Below are 27,190 nucleotides of genomic sequence, written 5' to 3'. Positions count from 1 at the left end.
CAGCGGCTGTGCGGTGATTTGGTGACTGTGGAGGAAGAGGCGGACTCTCCCCCGCAGCCAGTGCGCCTCAGAGCTGCGCAGTAGCGGACTGGGTGTAGTCTGGACTCCCGTCTTTTCCTGCTGGAGTTCTGGGTGCATGGCGGCGGACACAAAGAGCTGAGAGCGACCTCAGAGACCCAGAGAGCAGCAGAGAGCCGGAGCAGAGCCGCGGAGCCTGGAGCGAGCCGCACTCTTGTTTTCCAGGATCCTAAGGTCCAGGATTGTTTCTGAAGGGAACTGACCGGGAGAAAGTTTGGGAAAGTTTGGGAGGAGCTCTGATGGGAGTTCTGGGAGCGACGGGGAGGACGGAGCGGAGCGGCAGGATGCAGAACCTGGTCCTGGTTCTGGTGGCTTGGAGCTGGGTGGCCGCGGTGTGCGTCCGCGGCGCCATGGATGAGTGCGCGGATGATCAGGGCCGAGCGCAGCGCTGCATGCCGGAGTTCGTGAACGCGGCCTTCAACGTGACGGTGGAGGCAACCAACACCTGCGGCTCCCCGCCGGAGGAGTACTGCGTCCAGACCGGGGCCACCGGGGTCACCAAGTCCTGCCACATCTGCGACGCGCGGGACCCCCGGAACCACCACAACGCGGTGTACCTGACCGACTACAACAACCAGCAGGACGCCACCTGGTGGCAGAGCCAGACCATGCTGGCGGGGATCCAGTACCCCAACTCCATCAACCTCACCCTGCACCTCGGTAAGACCCCCGGCTGAGGGGCCCCAAAACAACACCAACACACAGGCTGCTCCACTGCGCTCATCTTCCATTAAACTAGTTCCTCTCTGAGCTGATCAGAGGCTGAAGCTGCTGATCAGAGGCTGAAGCTCAGAGGCTGAAGCTGCTGATCAGAGGCTGAAGCTCAGAGGCTGAAGCTGTTGGTCAGAGGCTGAAGCTGCTGGTCAGAGGCTGAAGCTCAGAGGCTGAAGCTGCTGATCAGAGGCTGAAGCTCAGAGGCTGAAGCTGTTGGTCAGAGGCTGAAGCTGCTGGTCAGAGGCTGAAGCTCAGAGGCTGAAGCTGCTGATCAGAGGCTGAAGCTCAGAGGCTGAAGCTGTTGGTCAGAGGCTGAAGCTGCTGGTCAGAGGCTGAAGCTCAGAGGCTGAAGCTGTTGGTCAGAGGCTGAAGCTGCTGGTCAGAGGCTGAAGCTCAGAGGCTGAAACTGTTGGTCAGAGGCTGAAGCTGCTGGTCAGAGGCTGAAGCTCAGAGGCTGAAGCTGTTGGTCAGAGGCTGAAGCTGCTGGTCAGAGGCTGAAGCTCAGAGGCTGAAGCTGTTGGTCAGAGGCTGAAGCTGCTGGTCAGAGGCTGAAGCTCAGAGGCTGAAACTGTTGGTCAGAGGCTGAAACTGCTGATCAGAGGCTAAAGCTCAGAGGCTGAAGCTGCTGGTCAGAGGCTGAAGCTCAGAGGCTGAAACTGTTGGTCAGAGGCTGAAGCTGCTGGTCAGAGGCTGAAGCTCAGAGGCTGAAACTGCTGGTCAGGGGCTGAAGCTCAGAGGCTGAAACTGCTGGTCAGAGGCTGAAACTGCCGGTCAGAGGCTGAAACTGTTGGTCAGAGGCTGAAACTGCTGATCAGAGGCTGAAGCTCAGAGGCTGAAGCTGCTGGTCAGAGGCTGAAGCTCAGAGGCTGAAACTGTTGGTCAGAGGCTGAAGCTGCTTGTCAGGGGCTGAAGCTCAGAGGCTGAAGCTGCTGGTCAAAGGCTGAAACTGCCGGTCAGAGGCTGAAACTGTTGGTCAGAGGCTGAAACTGCCGATCAGGGGCTGAAGCTGCTGGTCAGAGGCTGAAGCTCAGAGGCTGAAACTGTTGGTCAGAGGCTGAAGCTGCTGGTCAGGGGCTGAAACTGTTGGTCAGAGGCTGAAGCTGCTGGTCAGGGGCTGAAACTGTTGGTCAGAGGCTGAAACTGTTGGTCAGAGGCTGAAACTGCTGGTCAGGGGCTGAAACTGCCGGTCAGAGGCTGAAACTGCCGGTCAGAGGCTGAAGCTCAGAGGCTGAAACTGTTGGTCAAAGGCTGAAGCTGCTGGTCAGAGGCTGAAGCTCAGAGGCTGAAGCTGCTGGTCAAAGGCTGAAGCTGCTGGTCAGAGGCTGAAGCTGCTGGTCAGAGGCTGAAGCTCAGATGCTGAAACTGTTGGTCAGAGGCTGAAGCTGCTGGTCAGGGGCTGAAACTTTTGGTCAGAGGCTGAAACTGTTGGTCAGAGGCTGAAACTGTTGGTCAGAGGCTGAAACTCAGAGGCTGAAACTGTTGGTCAAAGGCTGAAGCTGCTGGTCAGAGGCTGAAGCTCAGAGGCTGAAGCTGCTGGTCAAAGGCTGAAGCTGCTGGTCAGAGGCTGAAGCTGCTGGTCAGAGGCTGAAGCTCAGAGGCTGAAGCTGTTGGTCAGAGGCTGAAGCTGCTGGTCAGAGGCTGAAGCTCAGAGGCTGAAGCTGCTGATCAGAGGCTGAAGCTCAGAGGCTGAAGCTGTTGGTCAGAGGCTGAAGCTGCTGGTCAGAGGCTGAAGCTCAGAGGCTGAAGCTGTTGGTCAGAGGCTGAAGCTGCTGGTCAGAGGCTGAAGCTCAGAGGCTGAAACTGTTGGTCAGAGGCTGAAGCTGCTGGTCATAGGCTGAAGCTCAGAGGCTGAAGCTGTTGGTCAGAGGCTGAAGCTGCTGGTCAGAGGCTGAAGCTCAGAGGCTGAAGCTGTTGGTCAGAGGCTGAAGCTGCTGGTCAGAGGCTGAAGCTCAGAGGCTGAAACTGTTGGTCAGAGGCTGAAACTGCTGATCAGAGGCTAAAGCTCAGAGGCTGAAGCTGCTGGTCAGAGGCTGAAGCTCAGAGGCTGAAACTGTTGGTCAGAGGCTGAAGCTGCTGGTCAGAGGCTGAAGCTCAGAGGCTGAAACTGCTGGTCAGGGGCTGAAGCTCAGAGGCTGAAACTGCTGGTCAGAGGCTGAAACTGCCGGTCAGAGGCTGAAACTGTTGGTCAGAGGCTGAAACTGCTGATCAGAGGCTGAAGCTCAGAGGCTGAAGCTGCTGGTCAGAGGCTGAAGCTCAGAGGCTGAAACTGTTGGTCAGAGGCTGAAGCTGCTTGTCAGGGGCTGAAGCTCAGAGGCTGAAGCTGCTGGTCAAAGGCTGAAACTGCCGGTCAGAGGCTGAAACTGTTGGTCAGAGGCTGAAACTGCCGATCAGGGGCTGAAGCTGCTGGTCAGAGGCTGAAGCTCAGAGGCTGAAACTGTTGGTCAGAGGCTGAAGCTGCTGGTCAGGGGCTGAAACTGTTGGTCAGAGGCTGAAGCTGCTGGTCAGGGGCTGAAACTGTTGGTCAGAGGCTGAAACTGTTGGTCAGAGGCTGAAACTGCTGGTCAGGGGCTGAAACTGTTGGTCAGAGGCTGAAACTGCCGATCAGAGGCTGAAGCTCAGAGGCTGAAACTGTTGGTCAAAGGCTGAAGCTGCTGGTCAGAGGCTGAAGCTCAGAGGCTGAAGCTGCTGGTCAAAGGCTGAAGCTGCTGGTCAGAGGCTGAAGCTGCTGGTCAGAGGCTGAAGCTCAGATGCTGAAACTGTTGGTCAGAGGCTGAAGCTGCTGGTCAGGGGCTGAAACTTTTGGTCAGAGGCTGAAACTGTTGGTCAGAGGCTGAAACTGTTGGTCAGAGGCTGAAACTGCTGGTCAGGGGCTGAAACTGTTGGTCAGAGGCTGAAACTGCCGGTCAGAGGCTGAAGCTCAGAGGCTGAAACTGTTGGTCAAAGGCTGAAGCTGCTGGTCAGAGGCTGAAGCTCAGAGGCTGAAGCTGCTGGTCAAAGGCTGAAGCTGGTGGTCAGAGGCTGAAGCTGCTGGTCAGAGGCTGAAGCTCAGAGGCTGAAGCTGCTGGTCAGAGGCTGAAGCTCAGAGGCTGAAACTGTTGGTCAGAGGCTGAGGCTGCTGGTCAGGGGCTGAAACTGTTGGTCAGAGGCTGAATCTGTTGGTCAGAGGCTGAAACTGTTGGTCAGAGGCTGAAACTGCTGGTCAGGGGCTGAAACTGTTCGTCAGAGGCTGAAACTGCCGGTCAGAGGCTGAAGCTCAGAGGCTGAAGCTGTTGGTCAGAGGCTGAAGCTCAGAGGCTGAAACTGCTGGTCAGAGGCTGAAACTGCTGGTCAGAGGCTGAAACTGCCGGTCAGAGGCTGAAACTGTTGGTCAGAGGCTGAAACTGCTGATCAGAGGCTGAAGCTCAGAGGCTGAAGCTGCTGGTCAGAGGCTGAAGCTCAGAGGCTGAAACTGTTGGTCAGAGGCTGAAGCTGCTTGTCAGGGGCTGAAGCTCAGAGGCTGAAGCTGCTGGTCAAAGGCTGAAACTGCCGGTCAGAGGCTGAAACTGTTGGTCAGAGGCTGAAACTGCCGATCAGGGGCTGAAGCTGCTGGTCAGAGGCTGAAGCTCAGGGGCTGAAACTGTTGGTCAGGGGCTGAAGCTGCTGGTCAGGGGCTGAAACTGTTGGTCAGAGGCTGAAGCTGCTGGTCAGGGGCTGAAACTTTTGGTCAGAGGCTGAAACTGTTGGTCAGAGGCTGAAACTGCTGGTCAGGGGCTGAAACTGTTGGTCAGAGGCTGAAACTGCCGGTCAGAGGCTGAAGCTCAGAGGCTGAAACTGTTGGTCAAAGGCTGAAGCTGCTGGTCAGAGGCTGAAGCTCAGAGGCTGAAGCTGCTGGTCAAAGGCTGAAGCTGCTGGTCAGAGGCTGAAGCTGCTGGTCAGAGGCTGAAGCTCAGATGCTGAAACTGTTGGTCAGAGGCTGAAGCTGCTGGTCAGGGGCTGAAACTTGGTCAGAGGCTGAAACTGTTGGTCAGAGGCTGAAACTGTTGGTCAGGGGCTGAAACTGTTGGTCAGAGGCTGAAACTGCTGGTCAGGGGCTGAAACTGTTGGTCAGAGGCTGAAACTGCCGGTCAGAGGCTGAAGCTCAGAGGCTGAAACTGTTGGTCAAAGGCTGAAGCTGCTGGTCAGAGGCTGAAGCTCAGAGGCTGCAGCTGCTGGTCAAAGGCTGAAGCTGCTGGTCAGAGGCTGAAGCTCAGAGGCTGAAGCTGCTGGTCAGAGGCTGAAGCTCAGAGGCTGAAGCTGCTGGTCAGAGGCTGAAGCTCAGAGGCTGAAACTGTTGGTCAGAGGCTGAAGCTGCTGGTCAGGGGCTGAAACTGTTGGTCAGAGGCTGAAACTGTTGGTCAGAGGCTGAAACTGCTGGTCAGGGGCTGAAACTGTTGCTCAGAGGCTGAGCCTGCCGGTCAGAGGCTGAAGCTCAGAGGCTGAAGCTGTTGGTCAAAGGCTGAAGCTGCTGGTCAGAGGCTGAAGCTGTTGGTCAGAGGCTGAAGCTCAGAGGCTGAATCTGCTGGTCAGAGGCTGAAGCTGCTGGTCAGAGGCTGAAGCTGCTGGTCAGAGGCTGAAACTGTTGCTCAGAGGCTGAGCCTGCCGGTCAGAGGCTGAAGCTCAGAGGCTGAAGCTGCTGGTCAGAGGCTGAAGCTGCTGGTCAGAGGCTGAAGCTGCTGGTCAGAGGCTGAAGCTGCTGGTCAGAGGCTGAAGCTGTTGGTCAGAGGCTGAATCTGCTGGTCAGAGGCTGAAGCTCAGAGGCTGAAGCTGCCGGTCAGAGGCTGAAGCTGCTGGTCAGAGGCTGAAGCTGTTGGTCAGAGGCTGAAGCTCAGAGGCTGAATCTGCTGGTCAGAGGCTGAAGCTCAGAGGCTGAAGCTGCCGGTCAGAGGCTGAAGCTGCTGGTCAGAGGCTGAAGCTGCTGGTCAGAGGCTGAAGCTGCTGGTCAGAGGCTGAAGCTGCTGGTCAGGGGCTAAAACTGTTGGTCAGAGGCTGAAACTGCCGGTCAGAGGCTGAAGCTCAGAGGCTGAAACTGTTGGTCAAAGGCTGAAGCTGCTGGTCAGAGGCTAAAGCTTATAGGCTGAAGCTGCTGGTCAAAGGCTGAAGCTGCTGGTCAGAGGCTGAAGCTGCTGTGCAGAGGCTGAAGCTCAGAGGCTGAATCTGCTGGTCAGAGGCTGAAGCTCAGAGGCTGAAGCTGCCGGTCAGAGGCTGAAGCTGCTGGTCAGAGGCTGAAGCTGCTGGTCAGAGGCTGAAGCTGCCGGTCAGAGGCTGAAGCTGCCGGTCAGAGGCTGAAGCTGCCGGTCAGAGGCTGAAACTGCCGGTCAGAGGCTGAAGCTGCCGGTCAGAGGCTGAATCTGTTGGTCAGAGGCTGAAGCTGTTGGTCAGAGGCTGAAACTGATGGTCAGAGGCTGAATCTGCCGGTCAGAGGCTGAAGCTCGGAGGCTTCAGCTGCTGGTCATTTAGAACCAGAACCTTTGGTGAAGACCCTCAGATCATCTTTTTAACCTGCAGCCTGTGATGAAACTCTGAGTCTTTCTGAGCGGTTCTGGATGTTTGCTGACCTGCAGGCTCAGATCAGTGGTAGGTTCAGGTACTGTGGGACATTCTGGGTGTGTCAGCTCAACAATCAATTGTTTGGTTCTAAGTTGAAGGTTGTTTGGCTGCAGATCCTTCATTAAATAACAGAAATTAGTCGAGTTCTGCAGCAGCAAGCATCATAACATCAATTAGATTCTGCTTGCTGCTCATGGTGATGAAGATGTGAGGTTTAATAAATGTTCCTTCTCCTGGGAGCTTCTTGCTGTCCCTTCAGAACCGTGGTTCTGTGTCTCCAGGGTTTGGACCTTCCTCCTCCATCAGCTATAGATCAGTGGTCATTTGTTCTGATCTGCTGGATCTCAGCTTTGGTTCATGACTGCGGTGGTTGGTGGATTTTGAACTGCTCCGTCTAAACTGATTTCTGCACATGTGGAAAGGTTGCTGGTAAAGGTTGCTGTGAAGCTTCAGGTTGTTGAAGATCCAAACCTGTTTCCTCCAGGATGTTTCTGTTTGTCGGTTTTTCCGTTTGAATTGATGCAGCTGCTTATTCCTGCAGTGATCCGATGTGCAGGAGAGGGGTGACCTACGGTTTAGGGCATGGCGCTCAGGTTCCAGTGGTTCTGAGACCCACAGACTGCCACTCTGTGTCTCCTGACCAAGACCTTAACCTTTGATACACTGCTCCCCGGGCGCCGCACAATCCTTAGAGGATGGGTTCAATGCAGAGACTTCTTGTACCTGTGACAGTGTAATGACAATACAGTTGAATTCTTCAGGAATGTGATCCCTGGTTGACCGACGGTCAGCTAGAGGATTCTGGATGTTTCCGCATCCAGAGTCTGTTCTCTCCAGCCCAAATCAGTTCTTGTGCTGGTTCTAATGGTTTGGTTCCTTCTACACACCAATAAAACTTCAAGTCAACCAGAACCAGTCACTAGAACCCAGAAGGTTCAGTCTGTTCCCGGGTCAGATGGGTCAAGCCGGTAAATCCAGGAAGTAGATTCTGTGTTCTGACCCAATAGAAACCTGCAGAATTTGGTTGATTCCTGGCCATCGTTTGTTTGATGTTTGATCCTAAAACCCTTCATTGATCCCAAAGGGAAAGTAAGCTGTTGTTTAACCCCTTAGCTGCTCCTCCTGCCTGCTTTTCATGAGTTTTTCAGTGGTTTTGGTTTCTAGTTACCAGGTTTACTCATATGAGGAGTTTATTCACAGCCGTCTTATTAGCTGTAGGCAGGGAGGATCTCCTGTAGCTGTCTGTGCTATAGCGGCTCGTCTGACTGAAGACGAGCCGCTATGGAGTCTGATGATGGTGAGGATGGCGAGGGTTATATAATAGCTTCCAGCTCCAGATGAAACTGAAGGATTTGTTCCTCCTGAGCAGGTGCTCGGCTCCATGCGTCTGCTGGACCTAATTTGTTATCGTGGTTCTTTTATAAACACCTCCAAGGTCGTTTATCTGCAGCTGAAGGTTTTAAAGGAGCAGGACATTCCTGAGGTCTGCCGTCATCCAGCAGCTCTGAGATCAGCTGCAGCCAAGGGCCCCGGGGGGCCACATGGACGGGGTCTTCATCTGTGGACAGGCATCCTGTTTCATAGAAAACTGGACCTTTCCTCTCTCACATCTTTGTGTCTCTGACCCTTTTCCTCGGCTGTAACTCAGATTTATTGAACATTAGTTTCTGCTGCATCTTCTTCCTGTTGAGACGCTGCTGATAGTTTCAGCTGTTTCTGACCCAAACCAGAAAGAAGCATCAATGTAGAAACAAGGAGAAAGGAGCTGCTGTGGTTCCAACATGCACCTTAAAATACTAACATTATTGGACCGCTTTCCATAAAGCAGCAGAGAAGGAAAAATCTACATCTTATTAGAAATTGATTAATAAAAATTGGAAAGAAATTTCTCTCAGGTTGTGCAAGCAGTGAAAATAATAAAGAAATCCTTAAAAGATACATAAAATAAGTTTTGGTGTTTAATTAGAACAAAATGGAAGAAAGACTTTATAAAACATTAGAATAAAAAAAATGTCAGTTTGATAAAAGTTTGTATTTAATAAAAAAGTTAAAAGTGAAATAAGATTTAAAAAAAACTCAAATAGTTTTTACATATTTCAAAATAAAAGACTAAATCAGATGTCTGTTTGTATCCATAGATGAAATATCCTGATAAACCAGATTAAACGTGAGATTAAATGTGTAATTTAGTCTGAACCCGATGAATGAGACATCAGAAGATTGTTGATGAAAACAACCCGTTGTTTTTCAAACCATGTCTGTGCCTATTGGCCAACGCTCTGACCAATGAGAGAACCTGACTGTGACGTGGAAGCGCGACAGAAAGCTGGTGGGGGAGTGTAAACAAACAGCCTGGCGGTAAAACGGCGAATACGTCCTTCTTAGAAATGAATGAGCGTAGAGCCTCTTCCTGCTCGCCTTTCAACGAAAACCCTGAGTCTAATCTTTCCAAAACTGATTCAAAAACTGAGTCAAACCAGAACTTTTCAACTGTCCTTGTTGTGTTTTCTCCAGCGTTGCGCAGCTTTTGTGATTGGCCCGCCAGTTCTAGGGCCTGGAGCATTGATCGAGGGTGGACCACTCACAGGCAAAAATGATTTGGCCGCTGGTGGGTGGGGCTAGTTTACTAGACTATGGATGAAAAGATTTTTAACATTGAAAATGTTCAAATTTTAATGTTTGGAAGTTTTGAATCACTGTTCCTGGTTCAGCTTTAAGATAATGAACCCGTCCAGAACTTCTTGGGTTTTGTTTTATATCCAGTCGCTGATCTTTGATATTCATCATTCGTAGAAAGCAGCTCATAGCGCCACCTGTAGGCTGCGGTATTCAGACAGGCATATTCAGCCCAAACCAGCTGATCTGGAAGGACGTTGCAGAACCTGGATCCTGATGTTGGATCCCGTTTGGTCCTCTGAGGAGGACAAAGCTCCGTCTTTAATCCCAGGAAACCTGCTGTGAGCTCAGATCTTTGTACCTCGCTGTGTTTGGGCTCTTTGAAGTGCAGCAGGAAGGCGACATGTTCTGACTTGACTGTGCAGAGACGGGCCCGAGGCCACATAAAAGAGGCACAAAGAAGAAAACCTGCAGATGGATGGAGGAAGAGGAGGAGGAGGAAGAGGAATGGAAGCTGACCTGGTTTATCTTGACTGAAGCTCTGCAGCTGAAAAACTTGCAGCCTGGTTTTTAATCCACCAGGACCAACATTAACCTGAACAGGAAGTCAGACAACGTCCTTTAAAGATGAACAGAACTTGGATCATTTCGCAAATAAGAACTTTTCCATAAACAAGAACTGGATTAAAACTGTTAAAAAGGCCAGAAGGTCTGCTGATCACTCAAAGATGAGATAAAAGTCTGAATCACTAGGAGGAAACTAGGAACTATAAGTGGATCAGGAGTTCTGGCCAGTGGTAGAACCGGTTTAGTGATTAGATTATTGTGTGAGGAGACAATCAGAGGATCGAGTCCAGAAAACAAGCTTTTAATAGTTTAATGGGAGTAAATCTAGTAGCTGTAGAGACACCAAACTCTCCAGATTCCTCCCTGATGAAGAGTGTTTAATATTCTTCCGGCCCCCCGAGGACGGGCCCCTGAAGTGTCCACTACCCCTGTTAATGAAGGACGAGGGTGAAGTGGAGTCCTGAGAACGAGAGCAACCGTCCTCTTTGTTGCTCCTCTGAGGGCCGTTGATGCAAACTGAAGGATGGATATTTAGTTATGCTATCAGAAAAAAGTCTCAGTCTTATTAAACAACCAGATCAGGGTCTCATCAAGCAGCATTTTTAATGCCAATGTTCAGTCTGTTCTGATCAGACAAATAATTCCACTGGAAACGAACAGCTGGGAGGGATTTACATGCAATTTAACCAAAACAAGTAACAGTTTGGAACAAGCAGGGACGTTGAATAACTTTAAACCCAAAGGAGTCAGATGCCTTTTCCAGGAGTGAAATAACCAGACTAGGTTCATAGGAACACCGTACAGCATCCCTATTCTCTAAAGGATCACTGAAGACAGACTAGCTTTTCTTTAAACCATTGCTAATAAACATATTTACACATATGTTCAACTCTTTAGTGGACAATCTTCTTTCCACTTCGGGTTCCTGTTGGTTCTCCCACACGCCAGTTTTTGAACCCCAATGCATCGTACATTAACACCTCTATTATTTATGTATCCAGTTAGCTTCTGTTTGGCCCAATATTGTAGCTCCAACGATCTCACTGTATACTTTGAAAATGGCTGTGCGTCATAAGAAAAAGAGGAAAAGGCTTTAGAAGAAGGACATAAAACCAGGATGGGGGGAGTGCAGGGAGGACGGTCAGGAGCAGTTACTCAAAAAGTTACTTAAATATTTGTTACAAATATTTCTGGAACAATCATCCATTAAACGTTTAATCAATTATAGTTCTACATGTATTAATACAAGCATAAAACTGGTTTTGTTGTTTTTTGTCTCTAATTACATCAGAGACTCTTAAATGATGTAGGGATACACACAACTTTCCCTTCTTTTGTGAAAAATAAAGCAAAAAAATAAACAGGAAAGGAGGAATAGATGTAGATGAAACAATCCTGTCACTCTAGCTCTACAGCAGAATGATTTAAATCCAGATTGTGATTGTTGTTAAAGTCTGGGTGTCATTATGAAACAGATTAAATCAAACAGGTTATTTCTGCTACTTCCTTCAAATGAGACCATTTCAATTGACCTGTCCTGGTTTTGATAGTTGGTTTTCTATTAAAATCTTAAACTTTCTTTCACTTAAGCAGTTAATCAGTTTGCTTCAGATGTTGTTGAAAAATAAGGAGCTTGACTCTGGATTCAAGCTCCCAGTGTGTACAATCATAGATTATTATGGTCTGAATCAAAACTTACTTTATATCTCTTTTTAAGTTTTCTGTCTGGATTTTTAATTAGTGGAATAGAGCTGCATCATCAACATAGAGGAATACCAAATAAATAAAAGTGTCACTACAGAGAATATGTTTTAGTTAGTGCGGCGTCATCAGCATAGAGAAGAATGAAATCAGTGGAAGTGTTTAGATGGAGAGAATGAAGTCTATTTAGAAGCTTTGACAACTTTAAGAAGTTGTTCTTCGTATGGCTCTTTTTCCTTGGCCCAAAAAAACGTTCCTTGATAAAAGTGACGGTTTAGATTATTTCTTTTAAATTTTATACCTAACTTTCAAAGTCATATAAGCCTGAAAAACTTTGTAGCTAATATCTTAAATTTAATTTAGTTTTATTTTCTTCGATTGGATATTTTCTGTGGCTGCAGTGAAATAGAGATGCATCATCAGCATATAGGAGTACCCAATGAAATCAGCCTGTTCTACAACTGAGAAAATAGGTGAACTGATATTTTTCACGAAAAAAGTCTTTCAGAGAATATATTGATGATATAAAAAAAAACATCACTGTTAATCTTTCAGTTTGACTTCACCTTTTTAGCATCTTATAACTTTTACCATTTATTTACACAAAAAAATATTTTTTGTGTCTTTATCTCCAAAGCTTTAAGAACTTAAGTCTTCCAGCTGTAATAATTTAAGGGCCCAAACTATTATAAAGGTTTGATTTAATTCAGATTTCTTTTGCCATATTTTAATGTTTGATGCATTGACTCTTAAAGACAAGTATGTAGCTACAAGGTGATGCAACCAGCCTCACAGAATGTTGAAGGAAAGATAAGGAAAGGAAATAAACGTAAGCAGATGGTAGAATACAGGCATTAACGGTAAAAGGAGCAGAGAAGCAGTTAGAAGAAGCAGGCATCAGGTGTGCCGTCATCAGCTTTAGGAGAACCTGGATTACAAACCAGGTGTTTTTGTCACTTTGTGTGGAAATAGTTTGTAATGAGATTCACAATGAGGTTAAACACTGAGAACTAATGAACACCTGAGGAACCAAGGCTCATGTTTGGAGATGTTTCATCTATTTCAGGCAGAATTTGACGTCTCAGAGAGTCTTTTCCGGTTTTCAGGGTCTGAAACAGAAAATCATGCAGTCGTTTATTCTCTGTGATTCTGAACCTACGACTCCTTCAGGAGCCGTGGTTCTTTGTGGGAAAACCATGTTTCCCAACCAGTCATCTGTTTTCCTGCCGAGCGGCCAGCTGCTGTAAATTACACCAATCTGAGAGCGAACGGAGGGCAGCAGGGAGGGGATGAGGATGGGGGAGTCATCTGGTCTGGACTCATTGTTTTGTTGCTCAGGAATGAGCTCAGCGTGGGAAACTGGGATGCGTGGAGATTATTGGGTCAGCACAGCTGGAGGACGACGGCTGAAATCACTGCCTGCTTATTGCAGCTGATGAGAGAGAAACGGAGGAGGAAAACTTTAATTTTCTCTCCGACACAGACGCTGAACTTCCCTGCAGATTCCTGACAGTCGGGCCTCAGGAATTCAGGGATGAGCCCAAGTTTATGAAATCAGGTGTTGTGATTCTCCGGTCGGAGGAGGTTCTGCTTGGAGTTCATGTTCAAACTTCAAAGAGTCGCTTAGGTGCTGAAGCGGATAAACTTCCACCTCAGATGGTCGGGAATCCTCCATGTGACGCTCCGGCAGCTCGTCGGAATCACGTCTAAAGACTTTCATCTGGAGGAAAAACAGAAGGTTTCTGAAAACCTTTGACCCCAATAGTTTATAGAGCAGTTTCCCTGTCTGCTCCAACAGTGGGGAAATTAAAATATTAATATGGTTTAGGCAGATGGAGTCCAAACCTTTTTGCCATAAATGGCTTTTAAAATATTCATTAGGGTTGTAATAAAAAACTGATTATGTCAAATATCGCATAATTTCTTAAACGTTCATGTCATTGATTTCCTTTTATAATATGTCACACTTAAACCTCCAGCCACTAGTTGGCAGCGCTCTGCTGAACAGTCTGTTATTTAGCTGCTCTGCTGCATTAGAGCAAAAACAAGGACATATTGAGGGTTTTTAAAGCTTTATTATTACAAAAATCACATGGTATCGTCTTTTGATTCGTTTCATATCCCCAAATTTAGCCAATTCTCAGCCCCCTTAGTATTCAGAGGTCAGAAAACTTATCAAAAAGTTTTTAGTTAACCTGCTCAACATAACCATGAAGAATCTGAATGAAAGCAGGTTGACTTCTGTAGTAAAGGGATACATGGATTTTTGTAGATCCAAGACATCAATACATTGGCCAGAAATGTTCAAATTTATTATCTTGGCCATTTTTTATTTTATTTTTTGTTTGTTTCAAAAGATAAGCATCAATAAGAGGACATGGACTCGGTCTGCTTTTCATTTAAAGTCACTGATTGTTTCTGTTATTGAATGAAATTAAGTTCTGCACTCAAAATTGGTCAGAATTGTATCGTAACATTTACTAAAAATAGATCTGCATGAAGCGCCTGGCTGCAGAACCATTAATAAACCATTCTGGAATAATGGTGAAGAACCTGAAATCATCTAATGGCCCACAAACCTACTTTAGGTTCTAGAGGGGATTCTGGTCTATAGTGATGTTTTGGTATTGATGTTTTGGCTCTAGTAGTGTTCTATGATGTTCTAGTGAGGTTGTAGTGTTGATTCTAGGTTCTAGTGATGTCCTGAAAAGTTGTGGTTCCTGGTCAACAGTTTCCCGTCTGTTTGGACTGAACTAGTTAAATAAGTTAGGGTTCTGAGTTGAGTCAGTTTTAGAACAGAACGCCATCAGCCAAACTCTGCTTTCTTCCAGGTCCTGCAGAGTTCTGGAAGTTTAGATGGTTGCTGAGAGTAAACAGCTAAAACCTGAGAATGTTTTGCCATGCTAGATTTATGGGATCCAGACTCTGAAAGCAGGATGAAGAAAAGGAGATCATGTGAGAATAAAAGCATCTGTGATTTTCTGATGGACCTGCACCTAAAGCTGATGGTTCAGCTCCTCAGAGGGTTCCCCTCTTCTCACATCTCCTCCATCTTATTAAATAAACTCAGTAAATGTTGAAGAGTCAGTCAATAAAACTTTTCCGAACTTTTCGGATGTCATTTAAAGCAGCGATGATGAAGATGATTCTTCCTCACACCGATGCTGATTCATTCTGTGACGTCTGCAGAGGTAGAAACTGGAGGAAACCTCCTGAAAAAGACCTTTTACTGATCAGCTGGTTCTGGTTCAGCTGGGTCAGTCCTGTAATCCCACTCTGAGAAAATTCCCTGCAGATGGATCTTTCTGGAAGGGAGGCGTTCAAGGCCTCCGGATTATCTGTGTAACCTTGAAGCTCCAGTGGAAGTGGAGGAGACGTCTCCAGCTGGAGGTCAAGGTGACCCGGTGGTACAGAGAGCAGAGCAGAGACCTTCAGGGATGTTTGACTAACCGGTTCTGTGTGCGGACAGCACCGCTCCAGAACCTGTTTGTTTTGTCTGGGTGAAGACGCCTGAAGGTTTTCCTGAAAACTGGGCCAAAGATTTTTATGCAGATTTAGAAGCTTTGGAAGTGATGCATCACTCTGGTATTTCCACCGTCTCTGCTTTAAAAGCACAAACAGATCAGTGTTCTCTGAGATCTCCGGGTTATTCTGGGAGGAAGTCCGGCTCCTGAAATGTCCTTCATCAGCTGCAGATTATTTTGGTTCCCAGTTAAAACTAGCTGATCAGATGACGGCGGTGCAGGTTAGCAACACCTGCAGCCTGAGGCGACCTCTCACTGTCTGAAAACCAAACTCTGACTCACCTCCAGCAGACCTGCTGCTGCCGCTCTTTACATCTCTTCCTCCTCCTCATTTTCATCTGGAGTCATTTTAGGAATTCTCCTCTCTTTGGAGCTGGAGGACGCCTCCTCCTTATCAAAGGTGGGACTGGTTGTATCAGGAGATTAGAGGAGAAGGAGGAGGCCTCCAAAATCACAGACCTCTGGTCCTCCTGTCTGTAGCACCGATGAGGAGGAGGAGGCGCCCATCGTCTCCTGCTTCATTTCTCTGCATCAAAAAGAAGAGTTGAGCTCTGAGACTTCTCACTGAGTTCCTCTGGTCCTCAGGAACAAAGCAGGAGTTATTCTGGTCCTCCTCATCCCAGCAGCCTCCAAAAACAAACATTTCCACAGGCATCTGGATTCAGACTTTGGTCTGTTTTTTCAGCTAAAGATGAACTCTGATCTTATGTCCTTTTAAAAAGGAGAGAAGATGATTGAACCTGAGATCCGTTTGCGTGTCATTGTTCAGAAAATCAAATCACTCCGTTTCTTTGGTATCAGATGTTTAACGAGGATAAAAGCGGGAAGCAAGAAGCCTTCAGATGCAGGGCGGTGTGCCTCCAGGTTCTGGTATCAGAGGTAAATGAAAACGTCCTCCAGCAGATTGGATGAAGCAGCTGAAAGCAAAACTCCTCCATCCTGCTAAGAAAACTGATTTCAGGCTCTACTATCCAAACTGTGTTCTTTAAGCCCAGATACCTTTAGCACCATAGATTAGAGGAACCACCACAGACTGATAGTTCATCTGTCTCCTGCTCCAGCTGGCCTCCATTAAGGCCTTTTTGAGCCTTAATGCTGATAAGTTGTTGAAGAATTCAGTGCCATTCAGGCCGTGGCGTGGAGCGTAGACCTAACTGTACGTAGCGAAGCCAAGTGGGCCGAGATCACAGCCTTGGAGGACGCCAGTTCTAAGGGAAGTTAGGTCGGATGGATGTGGCTCATCAGCAATGCTTCCATGTTTGTTGGTGTGAGAATAACTGAAGCGTATCAGCGTGACCTTTAGCATCTAACCAGTGATTAACCATCTGTGAGGTTCCTGGTTTCCTGCTCCTAAAGAAACTCATTTATGATCCAGATTCCATGTAAGGACCTCGATTCTGTTGGACCTACAACATTCTGCAGCCGGGTGGGATGGAAGGGTTGGAGGTCTGCTGGTAGACCTCGTGTGAAATAATGGGTCAGGTCTGTAAATCCCTTTATTGTCGCACAATGGGGAAATTTACCTCTCCTTGGGGAGCAGTGGGCTGCCATTGTGCTGCGTCTGGGGAGCAGTGTGGGGTTAAGGGTGTTGTTCAGCGCCCAAGTGGAGGCTCTGGGGATGGAACTGGTTACCTGCAACCCTCTCAGAGCCACTGCTCTGACCCGCTAGGCCAACACCCCCCACGGTATGAATCAGATCTCTATGACCTCTGCTTATTCTAGTTACCAAACATCTACATCCCTCTGATTACATAAGGACAATATTAGAACCTAACCTGAGATCTGTAGGATGAAGCTGATGCAGCGCCCTCTGAGGACCCCTTCAGGGTCCGTGTTTACCTACCCCCCCCATAAAAATGCTGTGTTCCTTTCTTTCTGCCCCTGCAGGCTGCGTTGAAGCTGCCGCTCTGTGTTTGTTCACTCATCACTTTGAAGCTCCAGTTCTGCATTCTTGTTGCTCTGTGCTAATTAAAAGGCCTGTGGTGCGTTCAGGGACAGTGACAAGTGTCGTATCTCAGACCTTTCATATGTCCCTTCTCTTTCTAAAGGCAGAGAAGAACCTGTAACAGATCAAAGTTTAGCTTTCTTCTCTCAGCTGATCCACCTCTCTCTTTTATTTACATTTACCTCTAATCCAGATCTTTAAAAAAAAAATTATTTTATTTTTAGTATCTACTTGTGCAAGACAAATTCTGGAATAAGTATCATAATTACCATCACCAACCCATCTCACTCCCGCCCCATCCTGAGAGTCATTCAGGAGATGGATATAACCCTAAATAAAAATGGAGTAAAAAAAAGAAATGGATAAATAAATAAAATAATAGGAGCAGTGACAGCCAACTATTGCACTCAGAGGAGAAAGTTCTAGTGGGTATTGGAGGATAGTGGCTAGAGCATCCAATATAGATTGCTAGAAATTAGTGAGTTTCAGCCAAGCCCAGAACGTATGATTGAGGCTGGCAGCTTCCTGTTTACGTCTATCACAGGCTGAGTCTATTTCAGGATCATTTTTAGCCGATTTCTCTTCAGACTAATGAAGGCGATGAAGCACTTTAAATTAAATATCAATGTGTCTCACGCATATTGAAGAGGAGGGAATCCTCTTTCCTCTGACTTAGACATCTGCATATCATTCTCCCACTTGAGAGGTTCAAGGGGTACGAGCTAAGAGTATTAATGGTTTCAATTCTATTCAGTTTATTTCTATAGCGCCAATTCACAACACGTCATCTCAAGGCTCTTTACAGTTCAACCAGATCATCCAGTCAGATTGATTCAAAGTTTTCTATCTAAGGAAAAGCAGTTGATTGAATCGACTCATTGACTCTTCAGCAATCCCTCACACTAAGCATGTTTGCAGCGACAGTGGAGAGGAAAAACTCCCTTTTAACAGCAAGAAACCTCCAGCAGAACCAGGCTCAGTGTGAGCGGCCATCTGCCGAGGAGTTAAACAGAAGCAGACAGAAAAAGCCCCGTCCAGGAAACACAGCCAGGCAGACGAGCTCCGAGCCAGCTCCCATGTCAGAGGATGAAGAGAGCACATCCACCCAGTCACAGTCAGAGAAACAGGACTTGTATTATAGAGTTTTTTATAGAGTTATAGAAATTGTATTATAGAGTTCAGTAATGCGGCCCTCCTAATCCAGATCTTTTAAAGTCATCTTCATCCACAGCTTTTCAGGCTCCTGAAGGTCTTTCTGTGGACTTTTTATTTTCCAAAACTCTGGGTAGAAATCTGCCTTTTTAAACTTAAAGAAGACTCAAAAGAAAGAAGAGTCTGCTAATAAAGAATGCCGAGGAAACCAGACGGATGAAGTTTAGAATCATTTATCAGGTGAAGATGAAGCCAGAGAGCTTCATCAGCAGACATGAGGAGCTGGGAAAGCTTTGCAGACGCCGTGTCCTCGTCGTGTCGGAGCGCGTCAGCTTCCACCCAGGGGTTGTTATTAAGCATCTGGATCAAACCTCCATCATGAGGTGATAAAGTCGCAGGAAGTTGTAATTACAGCTTCAGCCTCAGCGCCGATGCTTTCCTCGGTGAGGAGGTCGGGACGCAGCTGCTTTTTTATCACCTGAAGCTGCAGCTGCTGTCAGCATCTCTAGGATGCATGAAGCTGTTCCAGTCCATCCTCCTCTTCCTCACACACGCTTTGGGAACGCGGTCTGCTGGACCTTCCTGCATCAATGCTACCATCATGGAGGGGAGCTCTGATCTGGGCCCCTACCAAGAACCTCCTCCCCCCACAGAGTCCATCCTTCCTGAAGCGAGGCGGCGGCTCGTCGCTTTATTCGGATCAGACACGTGAGGGAACAGGACCCCGTGGTTCAGACTAAACACCCCGAGCTCTGATATGATCTGCTGCAGATGAGGAGGTTTACAGAGAACAGATGTCTGTTCTCTTATCAGCGGCGCTTTCTGTGAAGGATCAGCACGCCTCAGCAGGAAGCAGCACCCAGAGCTGCTGATCTGCTGCTGGAAACGTTCCAGTTCCCAAACCAGAAGACTGATGAAGCTTACAGATCCTACCGTCTACCAGGCGTCTGTTCAGGAACTGGATCTACAACCATGAGCAGTTCTGCCAATAGAAGCAGTGATGCAGGCTGCTGTTGGCAGCTCTAATAAATTAATGACACAAAACATAAAAACCAGTAAGACCCAGTGCTTTATGTCCCATTTCTTTTACAAGGACCTAACCATGGGAGCTGGTTAAAAGCTCGTCTGCCTGGCTGTGTGTTTCCTGTACAGGGCGGCCTTTTATAGTTGCCTTCTGTATCTATGCTTCTTTTTCTGTCTGCTTCTGTCTCCTTGAACTCCAGTCGGCCTCAGCAGATGGCCGCTCCCACTGAGCCTGGTTCTGCTGGAGGTTTCTTCCTGTTAAAAGGGAGTTTTTCCTCTCCACTGTCGCTACAAGCATGCTTAGTGTGAGGGATTGCTGAAGAGTCAGTGAGTCGATGCAATCAACTGGTTTTCCTTAGATAGAAAACTTTGAATTAATCTGACTGGACATGTGTTGAAAATTGGCGCTATAGAAATAAACTGAATTGAATTAAAAAGGTTCCTTCAGACTTACAGCTTCTTTCATAGATATTATCGTTAGCAGATCTAACTTTGAATTTCTATAAAACAGACTCCAGCTGTTTGGGCCGTAGCACAGATGAACTGGCCTCATGATTAGGGATGCACTAATTATTTTTTTTCCCGATTGATTATCAATCGATAAATTATTGGCCAAAAGTCCCCTAAAGATGTTTGCTGTTTTGCAGATCTGGATGAAAATGATCTGGATCCTCTGATTCTTCCAGTAAATTCTCACACAGAGAAACCTGAGCTCCATCAAATCAAGTTGTTTATTTGTTCCTGAACCAGTTAACTGATGGTTTCCTGTTCTAAAAGCTTCGGCCGTTTCTCCAGTGGAGGTTCGGCTTCAGTCGGGAACCCTGTCAGCGCTGACCTCTGACCCCACTGTAAAGCGACCCTGAATATTTCCTCCTCTGTGGGAGCAGACGTCACTGTGGGAACGCTGCCGGACGGAAAAAGAAACAGCTTTGACCCGGGAGGAAGCTGAAGTGTGTCACAGCAACATGGAGGCAGAGGAGCTGCTGCTCCTCAGACTCTGTGATTTACCCAGGAAGTGAAGCCAGGGGGGCCTCTGAGATGGGGGGGTATCATTACATACGGCGTGGAGTCTGAGCGAGCAGAGGTGCTTTACGGGAACAAGCAGATGCATGCAGGGTAATTTTAGCTCTGCAGGCAGGGAGGAGGGTCAGAGGAGAACCTGCCAGCTCCCCTGAGCTGGAGGAGGGTAAACGCCTGACGTGCGGACAGATTAATGAGCCGCTGGAGCTTAAAAACCTGAAGGTGGAGTTAAAATGTGTCGGCCTGAAGACCTCAGCTGCTGCTTTCTGGTTAGAAGTTGGGATTTAACTCCCCACCTTAACCTTAATGCACATCCAACACGGCAAAAAACTCAAGTCTAAATAAGTCATTTTCTCTGAAAATATGTGCATTTTGTTCTTGACTTGAGGAGGTAAGAGAGACATTTCGTCAATAGAGCCAATAGAGCAAGACAATTTAGATTTAAAATATGAAAAAACTATTCCATGTCTAATTTCAAGTGCATTTTATCTAATTATCTGATTTTAAGAGTAAAAATACTCATCCTATTTACCTACTCAGATTAAGAGTAAATATACCTAATTGAAGAACATTTCTAGATCATTTTTGCAATGAATCAACCTCGATAAAACTTTTATTCTTGAAATAATTACAAATATAATTTTACTGATGTTTCATAGTTTCCCCCAGAATGGTGCCTTTTAATCCTCCTGCGTTATTTGAAGGCCTTCTGCCCGTTTTATCTGCAGAGTGTAAATTACAGACGGAGCTCTGAGCTTCCTGCAGAAACAAACTGAAGCAGATTATTGTTTGGTTGTAAAACAGATGAAGAGATCCTCCTCTCTCTGCAGACTTGGATCAGTCAGCAGGATCAGAGCGTTTTTAATAATCGGATGAACAGATCATATCGGAAGAGGTTCCCTCACCGCTCGTCTTGTTTACGTCTCACAGATCTGAGAGGGAGACGCCGCCTGATGTGGGTTATTTATTTGCAGAAGCAGAAAGCCTCTTTTTTTTTCCTCCCTTTGCTTTTCGGTTGCTTTTATTTTTCTTGGAGAACTCGATGTTCCTGATTGCTGCCGGTTTAATCCTGCGGATGAAGGACTGTGGAGTCTTCAAAGATAGGGTTTGACTCGTTTCGTTCTCTGGAGCAAAAGTCCCATTTCAGTAAAACAAAACAGGAAGAACAGTGAATGCACTATTATTAAAACTAAACCAGACAAACCTTCAGCAGAAATACTCCTTCCTCACAAACATGAAGGATTACAGAGTTAAACCGCCCTCAGCTTATTTAATCTGCAGTTTAACCTTTAGATTTGTGAGAAAACATCAAATCCAAAAACCAGAGCTAATAAAGCAATAACTCCTAAATAAACAGACATCTAACGTCTTAAACAAGCAAACATTTAATACAGAAACATCTCCCTCAAGGTTTCTTCTGTTTAAAGGTCAAAAGTGTTTTATTTCAACACTTTAAAATCCCAGACTTTCAGATTTTCTGCTGTTTATTAGCTCTATAAATCAAAGGTCAACGAAACAGAATGACCTCCATAAAGCTGTTTGAGTCGCAGCCTTTTAAAGAAACGCTACACATTAAAGCGCTTTTTCTACAAACTATCTATTAAAGCACAAAAATAAATTTGGAAAAATGTTATGAATATCAGAAAGAATATTAACCTTAGAAAAGCTGAAGGAATATTAAATATCAAACAACCTTTCATAGATTGACATCATCTCTGCCAATAACTCCGAGGCAATGACCTGAGTCTGCTATTAAATAATTATAAAGTCATTAAACATGGAGATACGCCAGCTATCAAGTGACATTCATCCTCTGAGACATGATGGATGGTGAAGTTATTTTATCTTAATACGTCTTACTGGCCTTAAAACAAGGCCTGGGAATACAGCCTTCATGTTTCCTTGATAAATGTTCAGTTCCTGCTCAGATGATCGCAGTAAAAGGCTGATTCCCTTTATCTTTTAGAAACGTAGAAATATTCTTTATTATATCAGAGGGTTCAGGTTCAGGTGCGTCGAAAGGAAAACAAATGCAGGTAAATAAAGGGCTGAAAAAACTATAAACAAAGAGACAAAGTTCAGAGAAGTCTGAGATAATTGCTGCACTTTGAATAGAATAGAAGAGTGATTAGATGCTTTCTATGTTGTTTACATCTACAGTTTGCAGAACCAGTTAGAATAAAACGTTAAACTATTTGGGTAAATAATATGGTGCCATAGAAGTTTACTCAACTAAAATTAGCAACACTAAAACATATTTTTACTAGAGTAAAGGTAAAAATGAGTCCTGCAAGAAAGTACTAGAGTTGAAAAGTATTTTGTTGAAAGGCTTCTTAAATAATAGTTTTATTATTTAGCATAATGAGGTAAAGTAATAAACAGATTCCTTTTGTTTTAAAGATTAAATGAAAATTATTAGTACAAGTAAAAGAAAAAGTAAATTGAAGAAACTCTTCTCAAGTCATTTTTAACATAAAACACATGAAAGCATAGAGGCTTTTATTTAAGATGGAAAGAATAACATGAGAATTAAAAACTCAAAGTAAAAGATAAAGTAAAATAGTTTTTGTCTCCTAACCAGTCATTGTACGTTCCACTTTTGAACAATCATGAATAATTTTAATTGAGGGGACGACTCATGGCAGGAAAAATGGCCAAAGAGGTAGCCGAGTTAAAAAGGTTGGGAAACGCTGGTCTAAAATGGCGTCACCACTATATAGTGCCGTGGTTAGTGATTATGGCAGATGATCAGACACAGTCCGAGCTATGAACAATAGAACAGGATAAACCACCTTAAATGACTATATCTGCATTTTACTGCGTTTAATGCATTACTTTGACCTCCGTCTGATGATTGACAGCAGATAAAAGTAACAGAGAAAAAAACGAAATAATTTTAGTGAAACTATAAATTTTATGTTTAAATATGGTTATTCTGTGAAGCTCATTTTTGTTATGACCTGTTGGTATTTAAAAAAAAAACAAACATAAAATTAATTAGTTTCATCCAGACAATTCATTACTTTGTGGTTGGACTCCGACCAATTTGTTGTTCAACACATACCAAAATAAATAGTTTTACTAGATGATGCAAAGTTAAATTTGATACTGTTACTGTTTGTAATAAAACTAAGAAAATAAAGTCTAAGGACGCTATCATCCAGAATTGTAGAAAGTGCTCCTTTAATAGGGCAGTGCAGTAACCAGTGTAAGGTTTAAAGCATGTACCCTTAAACTTTTTTCCTGCATTACTTTTATACTTGATGTAATATAAAAAATTTTACTTTTTCTCTTTTAAAGTTTGTTGATGCTCTGACTTCTGCAATAGTATTTTTAAACAGTAGGATTTTTATACTTCTATTTAAGTAATAAATATTAATACTTTTGACACCTTTGATCAGATGTCAATAGCTGAATGCTTTGAGTTCTTATTTAAGTAGGTAGGATGATCAGTGTTGCCTAATGGGGGTCATTAGGGGCCCAACATGGCAGCTTTTTGCCCTGGGGCCCTTCACAGGGTAGAAGCTGCCCTGTTTCTGCTCTCTAGCGACGGACGGAGCTGCAGACGCTTGTTTGACTGGTTGTGTGTTTGCAGCTGTGCGTGATGTTGCACGTTGGGGGGGGGGGGGGGGGTCACTGTGCTGCGTCCTGCTGGGGCCCTTTGTCCCCTACGATGGGGGGGGGGGGGTGGCTGTTTGCTCCTGACGTCCCGGTGTGGCGACACCTCAGGGCGGACTGCCTGCTTCTTTGGTGGTCTCTCAATGTTCAACAAACACACTGATGTTTGAAGACAGGTGGGGGAGGGCCTGGCGGGGTGGGGGGGGGGGGGGGGCTGTGATTAGATCAGAGCTTCTCCTCTGAAGCTCTGGGAATCTGTTGCAGGCTGTGAGTTCCTGAGATAAACCTCACACTGATCAGAGCGGCTCCTTCTGAACCTGCTCTGATTTAATTTAAACTTAATGTAGAAAGATGAAGAACGGCAGCGAGGTGCGGTTCAGCATTCATTCCTGCGGGTTTTCCTAAAGCTCCGAGATGAGCTGAGAGGATGACGGATAAATGCCATTAAACAGTCAGTTCTGCTTAATTAAAGGCTGAAACATCAACAAATAAAACCTCTCAGAATAACTCAGGTTAAGACGCCGCATGGAGGAAACATGGCTGGGAAATTCTGACTGAAACACGCCGTTTAAAATTCAGAGTTCAGACTAATGGATCCATTCATTCATTTCTTTTTTCCAACAATAATTTAATTGTATTTTATTTACAGATTGATCTAATCCTATAACCAATACAGTCAACAACATCAACAAACGCCCCCTGAGGCAGATATCTGCAGATTCCTTTGAGGATACAGAAGATAAAAGTCCATTACTGAATCTTTTCTTTAACTGTTTCACTCCAGCAAAGTTCCGGAATGGTCTCCAAATGTTTTCACATAATTTTCTTTTCTCTTTTGGAGATATGTTATGCATTCAACATTTACCTGATCTATTGTTTGATGCCGGCTCCTGTTATTTTTTTCCAGAATAGAGCTATAAGTCTCTCAGCTTGTAGCAGACACATATCCGTCAATAATTGTTCACCTTTTGTAAACAAAGTATTGTTTTTGGAAACATATTTTAGTGTTTTTCCAGACAGTCTGTTGAATTTCAGCCCTTTTCACTGAGCTGCTGAGTTATTTGGTTTTTATTTCTGGAGATCTCTGATGATCCTCTGCTGCTGAGCTCCACCTCAGTTTGATTAAACTATTCAGGCTGCAGAGACGTTATCAGCTCCAGCTCTTATCTCTACAGGACGCACACCTTGGCTCAATGCCCCCCAATCCTCCGCCGTCCAATCACAGCGCTCGCTCATTTGTTTATCCAACAGAGATTGAGGTGATATCAGCTTCATCCTCTGGCTCCTCTTCAGCTCTGATTTCACACTGGATGCGTGTTCACGGTCTGAGACAGGAGTGCAGTCTCTGTGCTCGCCGTCAGACCCGAGCGGATCAGAACCTTCGCCTGCAGGGCCTTCAGGTGCAGGTTCTTCTTTTGTCGGATCCGATCACTGGGATAATCTAACATGGGAGGATTCCAGGAGGAATTCATCTGCAGCTCTCTGAGCATGAACACCTGATCAGACGTGTTGTAATGTGGAAACAAACACGCCTGGCTGCTTCGGTACATTCCTGTGACTCGCAGCATGTTTAATGTGAAACTGCAGCGTCATGTATGGACGTTCAGGCTGCTCCAGGCTCCCACCTTCCGGCTTTATATCCACTGATGACCAGGAGGTTCTGCTGCCCCACAGTCACACTGGTTCTGGAAAGGTTCTGGTGGTGGAATTAGATCAGAAGAGCACCAAAAAAAAATGAAAAAAACAATTTCACTGTTTTCAAAGATGCAGAGTAATCCAATTAGTCTCTAGGTGTAAGCTCAAAGTAATCAGATTCCTCTGCAGGGCTGAGCTTAGAGTAATCAGATTCTGATTCAGATTGATTACTCTAAAGGCCTGATTACTGCAGCCTGCTCAATGTAATCAGATTACTGCGGCCTGCTCAGAGTAATCAGATTACTGCGGCCTGCTTAGAGTAATCAGACTACTGCAGCCTGCTCAGAGTAATCAGACTGCTGCGGCCTGCTCAGAGTAATCAGATTACTGCGGCCTGCTTAGAGTAATCAGACTACTGCAGCCTGCTCAGAGTAATCAGACTGCTGCGGCCTGCTCAGAGTAATCAGACTGCTGCGGCCTGCTCAGAGTAATCAGATTACTGCGGCCTGCTCAGAGTAATCAGATTACTGTGGCCTACTCAGACCCACACGTTCCTAAAGTCAAAGCAGCCATTGTTCTTTCTTCCACTGAGAAATCCAGTGAGCTCATGGGAGGAACTTTAATTGGACGGCGCTGTGAGCCGAGCCGACCCCCAAACCCCCCTTCTTGGTTCCAGCCGACCCCAGAGTTCTGTTTGGATAAACCGGGCCAGAACACGACCCGTCACGTGATACCTCAGCTCGTGGTTCCTGTCAGAGCCGTCCTGCGTTCTGATTCTGAGCTTCCTGACTGAAAGCAGACGCAGCTCTTTATCTCCCTGCAAACAGACAGCAGCTTCCTGCTCTCCTGTCCTCCTGAAGGAGGCCGCAACCCGTCTCCTCTTTGCAGGACGACGACCATCTGGACCAGCCTGCGGTTCTGGTATCACAGCCCAGGTTCTGCCAGCGCGTATTTTCAGGCTGCGGTCAGAATCAAATCAGGATTTGTGGATAAGGTTTCTGTTTAGGTGTTTTTCGGGCCGGCTGGTCCAGGATTGGTTCTGGACGTGTCTGAACTTGTTCTGCAGACCAGATGGAAACTTTCAGGCCTCTTCTATCAGTGAGGAAGACCTCGATGAAGCTCAGAGCGGATCATCATTCAGAACATAAAGATTCTGATGAACCCGACCCAGAATGGATCAGAACCGGTCGGCCTCTGAAGGACAGTGGTCCTGCCTCCATATGGGGACAGGGAAAGCCCCCCCCCTCCCTCCACTGACTCTTCCTCCTCATTCTTCTTCTCCTCCGTGACGGAAACACATTCCAGCCATGTCACCCCCCCCAGAGGGTCCCTCCCCCTCAGCCTCAGAAAGAAAGGCTTCTTCCTGCGGACGCCTGCGGGCTCTTTTCATGTCCACACTTGAATCTGGGCCCCTGAGGAGGCCCCTGAAGGGTCAGCGCTCCACAATAGTGGGGTCAACTAGGCTTAAAGCTCAACCAGCTAATTGCCGATGTCGGCGTTTGCTTCAGGAACGTCTTAGCGGAGCTTAAACCTGAGACGCTGTTCTTTCTCTCCCTGTGTTCAGCGTCTCTGGATTAAAGGTGGAGTTCACTGTTTTTAATCCGCTCTTTATTAAAGCGCCACTTCCTGTTTATAGTCAAACAGGATGATGAACATCAGACCCACAGAGGCATCAATTAGCTGCTTAACGCATCATTTCTACCCAGGGGAGCAGGCTAAGTCCTGAGATCCTCAGCTTTTAAACTGAATCACTTTAAAATGTTTGGATCAGAGCCGATCAGAAGGATTCTGGTTCCTATGGATTAAAAATGGTTTTCTTTTACAGCAGAGCTGCAGTGGAAGAAAATGGAAAAAAAGAGCAGGGAAATATCTGCTTTAAGTGAAAAAGTTCAACATATCCACAAGAATAATAATGATGCTTCATTTTCAGGGTTTCCTGATAAAACTGATTTCTGATACGATACGGTTCTGATACTGAGCCGATACGACACCAGCATGAATCAAACAGGCCGTCCATGTTTTGTAGTTTGGG

General features: G+C 46.1%; 1 protein-coding gene across 1 annotated transcript in view; it reads left to right on the top strand.

Moving 5' to 3' along the window:
- The window catches only part of lamc1 (laminin, gamma 1), a 63,479-nt gene continuing 36,289 nt past the window's right edge, over nucleotides 1–27,190 (top strand). Inside the window, exon 1 of the mRNA XM_038270003.1 lies at nucleotides 1–738. Coding sequence (XP_038125931.1) covers nucleotides 318–738 — 421 coding nt within the window. The 5' untranslated portion in view covers nucleotides 1–317. The remainder of the gene's footprint in view (nucleotides 739–27,190) is intronic.

The sequence above is a fragment of the Cyprinodon tularosa genome, unplaced genomic scaffold (genome assembly GCF_016077235.1).
Source record: "Cyprinodon tularosa strain WSP-4 unplaced genomic scaffold, ASM1607723v1 ctg749, whole genome shotgun sequence".
In the NCBI taxonomy this organism is placed as follows: domain Eukaryota; kingdom Metazoa; phylum Chordata; class Actinopteri; order Cyprinodontiformes; family Cyprinodontidae; genus Cyprinodon; species Cyprinodon tularosa.
The sequence above is the reverse complement of the archived record's forward strand: the minus strand, read 5'-3'. Positions and strand labels throughout refer to the sequence as shown.